At 41.1% G+C, this 13,554-nt stretch overlaps 1 protein-coding gene across 3 annotated transcripts in view; it reads right to left on the reverse strand.

Annotated features, from left to right (window-relative positions):
* The window catches only part of ZCCHC2 (zinc finger CCHC-type containing 2), a 46,714-nt gene that overhangs the window by 20,821 nt on the left and 12,339 nt on the right, over positions 1–13,554 (reverse strand). For 2 of the 3 annotated variants that reach the window (XM_090039308.1, XM_090039306.1), the window contains exons 2-7: positions 13,374–13,485; positions 8,466–8,542; positions 7,216–7,287; positions 5,469–5,581; positions 3,151–3,245; positions 982–1,065 (exon numbers count right to left, since the gene is read on the reverse strand). In XM_090039308.1, coding sequence (XP_089895434.1) covers positions 982–1,065; positions 3,151–3,245; positions 5,469–5,581; positions 7,216–7,287; positions 8,466–8,542; positions 13,374–13,485 — 553 coding nt within the window. The remainder of the gene's footprint in view (positions 1–981; positions 1,066–3,150; positions 3,246–5,468; positions 5,582–7,215; positions 7,288–8,465; positions 8,543–13,373; positions 13,486–13,554) is intronic. The other variant, XM_090039307.1, reaches the window with a different exon arrangement.

The following is a 13,554-nucleotide window of genomic DNA, read 5'->3' on the forward strand; positions in this document are numbered from 1 at the left end:
GATCATAGTCCTAAGTATCTTTTGACTCTAGTAGTCTGAAGTGTAGAGTGCAACTTCAGGATCAAGGAAAGAGTATTACACTATGAAAATTTTCAAATAAGATAGCGAAGTTTTGTACGTAGAAGTGATAACCAAACAGAGCGCAACACATCTTGCAGCACTGAGCTCAGCTTGTAACTTGTTCATAGAAAACAAGAAGAGACACAAAGGAGTCACAAGAACCATAGTGTCCATAATAAAACCAATTATTCTTAGTTTCTCAACCTTGCTGTAACCCTTCATTTTCAGGCACTCTAGAAAAACATGCAAGAGCCCTATGAAATTAATAAAAGCATCCAGTAACACATTTACTAAAACACTGTTTATACATATGCTTGGCAGGATTCTATTCTTATTGATAAATATTGACAAACATTGATTTCACTGCACACTAAGACTAACAAAAAATACTTCCATTGTTAATAATCAAAAAGGGATATAAGAAAAGTGATGGCTGATGGAGTGTGACATGACAGAAGGGAGCAGTCCCTACAGAATCATGCTGAATGTAGTTTTAGACTGCAACTCACAGAAGCCCCAGGGGACTGGGAACAAAGGGAGAAGAAATGACAAAGCGGACAGTGGAGCTACAGGCAAGCAGAGCTGGGACTGAGGGTAGCTCTGCGGATCAGCTGGCAGCAGTCCTACAGTAGTGGTGTTTGTCATTAATAAAGTATGTGCCTCCCACACTCCTAATTTCATGCAATCCTGAAATTTTAAATCTATAAAAGAAACAACCACCACAATAAATGCTTAAAAAGTAATCAATACTATCTGTTGAAATTATTAAAAATAAAAATTGAATTCTGCCAAGCCTATTTATATGGAAGTTTTTATGCTCCAAATGAGCAAAGAGATTTGGAGAGTTAGTTGACTACATCACCATTTCCAAAATGAAGCCTAGTAAAATTTCTCATAGAAGAACCCCCTTTGCACAAATACCTTCCTCCTGACTGGAAGCCTCTGAACTGTCCTCCTTGAAGTGTTCTGACATCTTAGTGGTTTTCAAAGAAGGCTGTAAATTACCTGCAAAGTGAGACTTATGTAATAACTTTCTAAAAAATTGCAGTAGCCAACTTAAGGGGGAAAAAAAGGCAGTTCTGCAAAGCTGAAACTACTGTAAGGGAAGAACAAGCAAATGCTATTATCTTGTGGTTACATGCTTGCCCCCTCAATGCACTATCACACGGCATAGACAGACAAAATAGAAATTCTGAAATAAAAGTGCCAATGGTGTGCATCAATCTGCTCTTATAGCAGTGTAAGGAAAGCAAAACAGCTGTTTTAATGCCAAATGAAACAGGTTAAAATTACGAGAGTTTTGCTCCACTTATCTAGATGCTCAAGTAGCGATACATAACATTTCAAACAGAGAAGCTGATGCACACTTGTGTGTGCAAAATACTCCCTTTTCGAAACAGATTTCAAGTTACATCTGATCAAATTAGCCTAAAACAGCAGGTACAGCTTCTACAAATACATTTCTACAAATGCAGGTACAGCTTTCTACAGATATCAAAAAACAAGAACCATACTATAAGTTTATATATAAACTACTGCACATACCAAATATTTGTGTAGTTAGATAATTAAAAAAAATGGAACAAGGTGCATATCAAGTTGTCAAATCTCTCCAGATGTGGCGTATAGTTAGGGAAGGTGTGCACAGACATGTCATTTTAAAATCATGATAAAACTCTGGGGAAATTCTCAAGTTGACTTTGGTGAAGCTATCCTTGAAAACTTGCCAGACTGAAAGGCTTTATAGTCTTTTCACAATGGAAATGGTAGATCATTTTAAGTACAGGTAAACACAGCTACAGGTGTTACTGATGTTCCACTACAAGCCCTCACCTTCAAGAACTACTAAAACTGCCAAACCACCCATTTTTTTTGTTTCTGCAAAAGAGGGCTGGGGTGGAAGGAGAAAGGTTTGGGTAGAAAGGGGGAATAAGAGGAACTTCTTTCCCAATATTCAAGCGTACGAATTTTCTGTGTTTTAAACAAAACACTTCTCTGCCTGAGAAGGACTTTGTTCCAGTAGCATCTGCTCTGGGTTCAGTACAGTTTCCTGTCAGTTATAAGACCATCCAGAATTGGCCCAATCACACACCCCTGAAAACTGCTGTTTGCACCTTCTTGGGAGCCTGAGAATACTAGAAGAAATCTTGTGGTCAACGAACGCAGTCAGTACTGGGTGTGCTCAGCTCCGAAAACTATGATAGGAATGTTTATGTGAGCACATGGATAGGTGAACGTGCTGTAAGTTCCTCAAGGTAACTTACTCCTGTACCAATGACCTGAGCAGTTGCCCTGGCAAGGCATTTTATGCCAGATATTTATCTATCTATTTGGATCCCAAACTGACTCTAGACAAGATCCAATATCCTTTAGAGACAAATTTGCCCCAGGTTAACATGATGTACAACTAATGCAAATCCTGCTTTAAGCACTGAAGCATTCAACAAAATATCATATCTATGAAGGAATTGATTATCTTCATTCTCCTCTTAAATTGTTCCACATCTGTGACTATGACAGATGCTCCCTGAACAAAGTAAAGTAACAAGACAGTGATACACTGATTACTACTCTCCTTTAAAATGCCTGTAAAGGACATACTGCTTTCCCCGATGAGGTCTTGCAGGCCATTACTCAAACTCTACAAGTGCAGGCCAAGGTCAAAAACCTATGTTTTCACTATTGGTAGCATACTAGTATGGTGGGTGAAAGTTTTCCCTCAAATAAAAGATATTCAATTTCATGATTTATGAAAGCCGAACTAATACTTTCAATTCAGCTTTGTATACTTCCACCACTCCTGTCATTGGAAAGGGAACCATACTATGAACAGCCAAGACAATTTTATATATAAAAGAACAAAGCTGCCAATTGGTAGGCATACACAAGTTCAGAACAATCAAAAAAATGAAAATAATATCCTGCAGCCTCTCTCTTCATTCAGTCAGAATTTGGCTAGCCTTAAGGGGAAATGATGACCACAAGAATAAGAATGCAAAATACAGAATAATAAAAAACAACTGGGGTAGCAGAATAAATCTTATAACACATTCATATTATACAAAATAATAATTTTTAAACATTTCTTACCATGAGTGTGCAAAGATTCTGATGAAACTGACTGGAAGAAATTGTACACTTTCTGACTCCGCAGAAAAGCTTGAGACGTATTTGAAAATAGCTGCCTAAAGGGGAAGTTACAATTTGTTACGAAATAAATCAGTATCTTCCTGTGAAGGATTTAAAGTAGCACCACAAAAATACTTTTAATAAATTAAGTTGACTTCTAAACATTTAATTTTGCATAGTAAGCACAGACAATATAAAATAAAAAAAGCAACTGTTTTCTTGTTCATTTGAGGCTAGAACAGCATTGTTTGGGTAAAGTTTGCAAAGGCATAATCCCGTCAAAGCCAACATATACACTGCAATTTTGGACACTAAGATGTTCAAACACTATTAAAAATATTCTGAATAGTCTTCACTGAGCCAACATTATCTGGAACTTTTTAGTTGTCTGAATTAACTAGAGGTGCACTGATACACTGGCCTGATATTGGATTGGCAACAATATAAAGAAAATCGATTGAATCAGAAAAAAAAAAAAATCAGCCTGATGTGGCCGATAATTTGGCCAATAAATGCCCATGCACTCATGCAGCAAGGAGCACAGCCCAGCAGCATGGAGAGCTGAGGGCAGCTGGTAAGTCTGTTGTGGGGGAAGGGGGAGGGGCAGATCAAGGTCTCCTGCAGTGAGGAAGGCAGTGGGGCTGGGATGGCTCCTGCTATTGCACACACCTGGGGAGGCACAGGGGAAGATGGTGGTGGTGGTACATGTGTGCCCTCGGATCTGCACAGGGTGGGGCAGGGCAGACTGCAGCTATGGGCTGGGGCAGCACCCAATTTCCTGGCAGGGGCTGGGCCAGGCTGCATTCAGGGCAGGTGGCGATGGAAGGGGGCTGCAGCCACCCCAAATCTTGCTGTAGCCCCCTCCCATGCCTCCTCCCAGCACTGCCACCTGTCCCGAGCACAGCCTGACTCAGCCCCCTCCGGGAAGAGCCTGGTACAACCCCAGCCCACACCTGCAGCCCGCCTTGTTCTGCCTGGCACAGATGTGGGGGCACACACCTCACCCCCTTCCTGTGCTCCCCAGATGAGCCGCAGATCCGTTACATGCCCCACCTGAACCTGGCTGGGCGGTGCCTGCCCCAGCCCCTGCCACACTCCCTTCCTCACCATGGGGGATGCCCCCCATATCCCTTCCACCACAGACTTACCAGCTACATGCAACTGTATCAAAAATCAGATCATACTGGGCCCTAAAATCTCTACCAGTGTACCCTAGAATTAACCTATGATATGGTGACGGATCTTGGACTATATCTCCAAAGCTTTACATTAACTGTTTAGAAGAGAAAAGAGAAAACTATTACTACCAAAGCACTGCATCCACTTGTTAATCAAAGTCAATGCATTTTGTTACAATTTAATTTTGTCAACAGAAGTTAGTCCTCTTTTACCCATGTTTGTCTTCCAGTAAAAGTGTAAATTTAAGAAGTCTGGGGCAATGAAAGCGTACTGTTAAGACAAGCTTGAGAAAGGACACCCTCAGGGATGTAAAAACAAAACTACAACTAAAACATAACCTTGTAACAGTGGCATGGCATCTAAGACAGCTGATATGTGGGTATCTTAATTGCACTTCTATACTGTAAAATGCTTGGATTTCTTTAAAGCAACACTTTCACCAAACAGCTTTGCAGCTGTTCTGAAACCACACATCACAACTTCCATTACTTTAAACCTCAGACTGGTCACGTACTTTCCACCCATACCTCCATTTTAAACTGCCTGCGTCTTAAGGCTGTTGAAGTCTATCACAATTACAAATTGAGAGCTGCCACTGGTTTTCTGAACGCTTTGGCCAACATAATTCAAGGACATTGAGCACATTTTTTAGCAAATATGCTAAGCAACAAAGAAAATCACCCAGCCCTAATTAAAATCAACTTGGTTTATCTGGGACCAAAATGCACTCTATGACACTATGAATATGGAATTTCATAGCCTCGTTATTCTTGTCCACTCATTCCCAAGAAACAGGAGAAAACAGAAAGATAACAGATGAAATGGGATGAAAGTGAAATGCAAAAAATGACTGAATTTGGACAGAGGAGGAATACACCTCTGACTTAAAATAAAAATTAATTAGCAAGGGAGAGAAAAGAAAAATCCAGACAGAACAAGCTATGACCTTTGGAACGTAAACATACTTAACTGTACTTTCTTGTAACGATGTGCGTCTTAATGTATTTCACTGAGGAAGGCCTTATTCATATAGTGCCCATTAATTAAATTTGACTTTAGTTCTCCTAAAAATAGTTTAACATGCCTTCTATAATCCTTACCTTACTATGGGCTCCAGATCTGCATGTCGCCTTTCTTCTCTCTTCTGAAAACCCTGATTTAGTGCCCGTAAAATAGTCTTATCAAACGCTTCAGAAGACAGCTCCTTTGGAAGCTGGTAAAAGGGTTCAAAATACAAAACTATGTGTTTTCATATGAAAAATCTTATCACTATAAAAGTTCTTTATACATGCTATTGCTATATAATACGCTATTCAGATCCACTACTGTTCCGATTCTAGACAATAGTCAGGATACAAACGTAAAGACTGCAAAGTACAGTATTTTCAAAAGTAAAGGTTGAGTTAACTACCACCACTGAGTTTCATTAAAGGGCCAGTATTTGAGGCACAGAGGATGAAATGCACAACACAGGACCACAGGTAATTTTTACAGCCAATTTCAGTTTCTTGTGTACATAAGTCTTCCCAATTGAAATAGGAGGGGAAAAAACTTTTAAACAGTAAATCTGCAAAATAAATAGAAGGACTTGCAGGCTAAGAATATACAATTTTCAGTGAATTAAGTAAGACAGGTTGCCCTAAAAGTGTGTGTGTGGTTGGGGGTGGGGGGTGGGAAGGAAGGGCGGGAAAACTAAGGCAGCAGCACTTACAGTTAACTGTGCACTGCTGCCCAGTGGCAGCATGCCCCTTAGATTTGCTACCTCACTGAAGTTATTTTTGTTGCTAACCATGGCATTTACTTCAACAATAAAACTTGCAACATTTTAGAGCTGTGAATGGCTTATGTACAGTATTAATACATTCAAGACAATGTTACAGCTTGGGAGAGACATACTCCTCTGCATTAATCACCATTTCAATACTATGAAATATATAAGTTGTTCCTCCATATTATTCAAGATTCTTTGAAATACCCGAGATTCTGATTTGAGGTATTTCTCTATCAATGAGGATACAGCTTTATTTTCATTTAAATGTTAGATACTTTTCCCTTTTAATTATCACATAACACACTGTCCAAAGTTTAACTGAACAATGGTAATGCAAGTTTTAATCTCTAGTATACCTTTAGATCAATGGGACTACTGAAATCACAGATGTGGCTGTTGGCAGGTTCCTTCTGCAACTTTGCAAGGAACTGAATCCAGAATGCTACCTGGGCACGACTTAGCAATTCACTGGCAATGAATTAAGTAATTCTTAAACTGAAGAGCAGTTTAATACAAGGTGGAAAACTGATCAAATTGCTCAAGGGCAGCCTTTAGAACTGAATTAGGATTTCTAAATAGATTTGGTGCAAGCAGGTCACCACAGTACCAAAAGAGTAGTGGGGTGTAAAAGCCATCTGGAGAGGCAAGTTTTCCAAATAGTATCTTTTTAAAGTTAGCCCCTTAATTTCAATATATACTGTCAAGTATGTTGCATGAATCCAGACTTTTAATGGTTTGATCTTAAGATGAGATACCAGATGGAATGAAATGTCCGAGTAGGCCTGGTTAGGCTTCTCAGCACACCAGAAATGACTAAGGGTCCAAGGAAGGTCTTGCAGAACCCTTCAAAGCACTCATGGATCCAGAAGTCTTCCATCAAAAATTTCAGCTAACTACCTTTTCTCTCTCAAATCACCTACAACACTACAAAACGTATCAAGATGATGACCCTCACCCAAATGGAACAAAGACTGTTCTCTGATTCCTGCAATTAAAATGAAAGATCTACAATCCCCTTCTAAGTTTTAACATAACGGCTAACATTTTACTGTACTAAAGTTAACTTTTATACATACTTTTAATAAGAATTCTTGCAGCTCCTGGTGTGTTTTCGTTACACATGTTACAGAAAGATCAGACCAGGTTACCTGATGAGAAAATGAAGAAAAAGAAAGTTAGACAGTATTACCTCTTTTCATGCATCCTACGATTAGTTAAGTTTAAATATATGTGCAGTGAAGTCCACGTTCCATGTGTGAACACTCATGAACAGTTCAGCATCAATTCCTCTTTTGTAAAATAGAAATAGTGAGGAACACCCTTTTGAGGAAATCCATTCACTTTGGGTACCAACTTATACACAACCTGAAGTTCATTTCTTGAGGAAATAAAATCTTTATCTGAGCTGCCTCAATTCAAGAGTGGCCAACTGTACTAGAGTGGTGCGCTGTAACAGGGCCTGCCCCTGTCACTGTGGGGAGGAGAGTGCCCAAACCGCTGCCAGCCCAGGAGGGCTCCCTACCCCCTACAAAAAGGACACCAGCATGGCCAGCATAGCTGCATTAGACAGCCCCGGATGGGGCAACACTCCCAGCTCTGGGCAACTGGGGGCTCATCTGCCTAACCAGGCAGAAGGGCCTGAACCTGCAGGGAGAGAAAAGCACCTAGGAGAGGCTGCCCAGGGCTGACAAGGAACAGGCAGGGAGGCTTCCCCTTGACTGACAGGAATCCTGCAGGGCAGCCTGTGCCCAGACCTGATTGCTAGGGGGACACACAGGACCCGCCATGTGGACAACAGATGGTGGGGACCGGAAACACAAGCACAGATAAGTACAACCTTTTTCAAAAACTCTTTATTGCTGATTTGAGTTTAACAATTGTTGACCCAGGGCAGGGAGCCCACAGCCTCAGGGAAGTCTGTAATTCCAGTGGCAAGCCTCAGGCTAGCTGCCTGGGGAAGCCAGAGTCCAGATCAGTGGACCTTTCGCTGACTGTCTGTAGCTATAGTAAAAGGGGCCAGGAGCACACCCAGCAGAACCCTTCCCAGGACCACAGCTGCCTTGGCAGGTCACACGTGCATAAAACATTTTGGGACCCAGTTAATTGTACCATCCCACCTCAGCATTACACCATTACAGGGAGTGCCACCTGCTCCAGACTTTAATGAAGGAAGTCCAGAAAATCTTGGAATATATGCTACTTTGAAGAACTATTAGTTAAAATTTATTTCCCAACTAGTAGTTTGTTTAAATAATCATATAATATTTTTAAGTTTGCTAGGCTCATAAGAGTTTTATTTTAAAAATTCCAAATGTTACAAACTTACTTTAAAGGTGTATTCCAAATGTTTGTCAGCCCTTTTCCTTGGTATGCCTTTCAGTGTTATCTTCTCAATATGTACAGCTGCAAAGAAAAAAGCACCCCCATAGAGTTTATTATATAAGCTACAGTTAAGCTGAAAATAAGTCTGCTTAGTTGCTAGAAAAGTCACCACATACTCCTAATAAAAATCATGCACTCTTACCTTCTTAATTATCTTACTAGGGCCAACAAGGCAAACTATCCTCAAATACTGTATTTTCTCACATGTCAAATGACTCCAAGACATACCATAACTCTGAAAAATGTTTTATTTCTCTGCCTTTCCAAAAATATGACTGCATACAGCAGGGGCAGAGCCTAATCTTCAGCTCACTCACCTTCCTTTTTCTGCACAGGCAAAAGCTACAATTTTAACAATTTCATAGCTGAACTGTCAGCAGCTCTTGGCTGCTCAACCAAAAGCTGAAAAACTAACTGCTGAAGATGTGCTCACTCTCCATAAGCACGTCTAGGATTCTGAAAAGAGCTAAAAAAACAAAATAGAAAAACAAAGTCTGCAGGGTTGTAAAATATGGGAAGAGACTGGGAGCAGATAAACTGCAAATTCTTCACCAAAGAAGAAAAAGTAGCTTGATTAGCAGAACAGTAAGACCATAAAAAAGGAGAGTGGGTCCAAAAAAGGAGAGAGTGATTAGTAGAAGCCAAGTAGACTGTAATAAACCATGAAGCCACTCAACTCCCCCAGCTGCCTGAACAGAAATACCACTGTTCTGAGCAGAAAATTGGGGTCCCCACTTAAGATGCATATCTCAATTTTGAAAGGCTACTTTTGGGGGAAAGAGTAGGTATGGTATGAGTAAAGACAGTGACTTTGTTCAGCCTGAACCCCAACTTAAATCACTCTGTCCACTATCATCAATTTGCCCATTTCCATTAATATTTTCCTGACATAGTGGACACAAGACCCTACAAAAACAACCATTAATCAAGTAACTACTACACGTGAAAGCAGTAACATAACATTTTAAAGTTAAATGATTAAGGGTGCACTGATAAAGTTTTTTTGGGGGCCAATACCAATGGCTGATTGTTAACGAGCCATATCAGCCAATACCAATCTGATTGCCAATATGCAGCTCAGGCAGCATCAGGCTGGTAGGTCTGTTGGGGAAAAAGGGGCACGGAGGGCAGGGGGCAGATAGAGGCCTTAGAGGTAAGGGAGGGAGTGGGGTTGGGGCAGGCGCTTCACAGCTGGGGCAGGGCATGGGACAGAGCCATGAGTGGCTTGTCTGGGGCTATAGGGGAGGGGAGAGTGGTGGTCTCCACTGCTGATGTACCCCGGGGAGGCACGGAAGGGTACATGCTTCCCAGATCTGTGTGCAGGGCAAGGGTGGGCTGCCACTGGGGATGGCACCAGGTTCTTCAGGGGTGGCTTGGGGAAGGAAGGGGCTGGGCTGGGGCTGCGCATGAGGCAGGCAGCAGTGGCACAGGAGGGGCAGGTCGGGGGGGGGGGGGCTACAGTGAATTCTGGGGTGGCCACAGCCTACCCCATAGCCCCCCTCTCAGCAATTGCCATCCACTCTGCATGCAGCGCACCCCCCCTCTCCAACAAGAGCCTGGTGCTGCCCCCAACCCCAGCAGCAGAATGCCCTTACCCTGTGCACAGATCCAGGGTGCACGTGCCCCTGTGCCTCTCCCGAGGTGCTTCAGCAGCAGGAATTACCCACCTACTGTCAGTGCCCCAAGATGAGCTTCCTGTGGCTCCATCCCACACACCACCCCAGCTGGCCAGCACCTGCCCTAGCCCCACTGCACCCTTACTGCAGGGGCCTGATCTGTCCCCCATGCCCCCCCCCAACTTACCAGCCCAATGCTGCTCTCCAAGCTGCCAGGCTGTGCACATGCAAATAGTATTTATTGGTGACATTATCGGCCACATTAGCCAAAAAAAGCCAACTGCCAATAATGTAAATCTTGCTTTTATTGGTGCTGATATGATTTGAACCGATATATCAGCGCACCTCTATAAATTATGTTTACAGAAAGTTTCACAACTGAAGAGAGCCAAAGCCATTATGTCCCAGTTCCACAGGGCAGGAGAGCCAAACAAGAGAAGGCAGCCCAATGGGCCAAAAGCAGCAGCCGTAAAGGAAAGTGAAACCGGAAGCAGTATTTGAGGTAGGGGCTGAAGGAGATACAGAAGTGGGTATATGAATAGGAAAGAAGTGAAGAATAAGAATATGAAGTTATGCCTTCACACTAGTTTTTAAACGCACAACACCTTTTCTACCCATTCTGCTTACACAAGGTATTGACAACAATGGACCTAATACCCCATTCTTATCAAATAAGCTCAGTCACATCCCTCTTATGAGAACTGTATGTCATCTGCTAATGTTTAAAACTAAAAAGATGCAAGGAGTATTACAAAACCCTGTTTCATTCCTGAACTGACATTCTTATGTCAGCTAATGTAATCACTTTGATAAAGGCTAAGAATCAAAGTGCTCAGGCCTAAAAACAATAAAAACACCTTCATTAACGTTGATAACAACTGTTTAGATTTTCGGCAATAAACAATGAATGTCCTTCTTTTGCCAAGTCTCATTTCAACTCTGAATGCTAGCATGATGGTTTTCATATAAAAGGGAACTTGTTTTCTATCTATCAAGAAAGTAGAGGCAATAAATTATTTTTTTAAAAAAAATAAAATTCACAAAACTCTTTCAGGAGTTAAGCTTGCCAGGTAATGATACCTGTCACTTATAAACCTAAAGAACTTTTAACTAAATGTATAATTAAGGACACTGTCTTGGATCTCCCCATGTAAAAACTTACATTATACACAGAGAAACAAATATTGCATAACATTTTAATTCTGGTGCCTAGGAGTTCCTCAGCAACATGGTTAAAGGGGAACAAGCAGTCTGCACTGTCAACTGACAGAAGACTTCTGTTGCCATCTTTAGAATATGTTGTAGATGCAGTTGCATCATTCTGCCGTAAGTCAATGTGGAATTGTGTAGGGCTTGATCAATGTTTCATTCATTTGGACACAAAATTACATTTTCTACACTATGAAACAGTTTGTGCTTCAAGATTACTAATACAATCCCTATTTTAGAGAACTTGAGTTCAAGGTTTTTTTCTTTTTTTAATATTTCAAGACATTGACTGAGTTGGTAACACAAGATTCAAGACACCTTTAACTATTCTTCCTTCTCCTTGTTCTTATGTCATACTCCCTGCAAAGCCTATGAGCTCGACAACTACAGCACTGTCACTTGAAAAAAACATCAAATGGTACCTGAAGTGAAAGTCAATTTTGTAGCTTTCCATATTGCCTTAAGACATTTTTGCACTGCCATCAGCCTTTTTAAAATTTGAAATGGATGGAATGATCACCAAGTAACACCAGGCAAACTAATAATGGCTCTATCACCCTCCAACTCAGACCATGCACAAGACACACATTGACAGCAAGTGTAATTAAGTAAACATACATGCCTACTGCGGGCTACCTTCATTCTGAAAATTAGTAAAGAGTTCTGAAACAACAATTAGATTCATCATCAGAACTAAAACTAGAAGGAATATCTGATTTCCACAACCAGCATAACTTCATGATGAATATCTGAAGCAGGGACAGTTCTTCTGTTACTGATCTATATGGTCCATGGCAGTTCCTAACTATTATAATGCAAAAAGACAGTGCCTTTTATCCAACCTTCACTCACCTCTCTTGTACCTTTTATCTTATCGGCAAATGCTGCTAATAACATTTTGCTCTGTGTGTTAAATTTAAGCACTTTTTTCCAGTTGGCTTAAACACAGGGATTTGAACTCACTGGGTTGCAAAGCACTTTATTCTACTGAATGTAAACCAGTTTGCTACAAGCTTCCTATATAACTTTCTGCAAGTTACTTGAACTCCACTCAGTTACTTCATCTGTACTTGCCACTGCACCTTCACTCCCTAAGCAAAGGGGACATCGGAGGAAGACTGCAGAAGTCACAACATATTTCCTATTCACTTTTTCCATTCTCAAATGTCTCTCTTCAGCCCCAAAGAAAATAAATAGCAGATGTTTCTTTGAAGACAGACCAATTTTTTAGAACTGAAATAGCCGATATAGCAATTCTACCTTTCATCTGCTTTTAGAAATCGTGCCCCAAATCAAGGGTGGCCAACTTGTGGCACATGCACCATACATGTTACAGGCAGACTGTGTGGGGCACATGTCTTCTGCTCTGCTTCCTGCCCAGTATGCCCAGGCAGAAGAAAGGGATTAGAGTGGCACAGGGCTTAATCTGTGGCATACCTGCCATGAAGGCTGGCCCCTACTGCCCTAAAAATTCCTCCAAATGAGACACAACAAGATTTCTTGCTGATGGCTCTTCTGTTCCACAGACCACAGCCCTTATTGACACACTGTAATTCTGCATTCAGTAGGACAAGCAGAAGTGGACTCCTTCCACTTTCTTTCTCTTTATAATATACTAACCTAGAAAATGTATTTTAGTTCCAAAACTTAAAATAAACAAACAGAGAGAGACTGAGGTAAAAGTGAATCAAGTAATCAAAAGCAGTTTGCTCTGTCAAAGTATCAATATCTTATTTCACAATTTTGTTCCGCCTCGCAATGCCCGATGCAACAAACACAATTAGTTACTGAGATTCTTCTTTTTCTCCTCTTTACAATTATCTTACATCTTTCTGGCACTACCAGTTGGAAACTAGCTAGTATGATATGATCCTGTAACTCTACTTCTAAGCATAGGGTAAGGGGCTGTGCAACTGGTATAAAAGCAGTGGGTAAAGAGATTAAGACACAGAACTTTAATAACTACAAGTTAAGTTTAACCTTGCATAAGCATCAAGAACACCTCAAAAATGTTTGGGTCTACCTACCTTCCCACTGAGGTCTATGGGAATTCATTGGAAGTCCGTCACGAGGTGCTGAGGTTCGTTCCAGCAAACTGTTCTCATTACCTGGCATGCAGTCAGCATGGGAAAAGTCATTCTGTATTGGGGAAGAGAAAGAACATGAATTCTATTATGGGAGCTCTATGTTCTCCAAGTCTGAACTTTA

Source organism: Crocodylus siamensis, chromosome 3, assembly GCF_052110815.1.
Source record: "Crocodylus siamensis isolate JL-2025a chromosome 3, ASM5211081v1, whole genome shotgun sequence".
NCBI lineage: Eukaryota > Metazoa > Chordata > Crocodylia > Crocodylidae > Crocodylus > Crocodylus siamensis.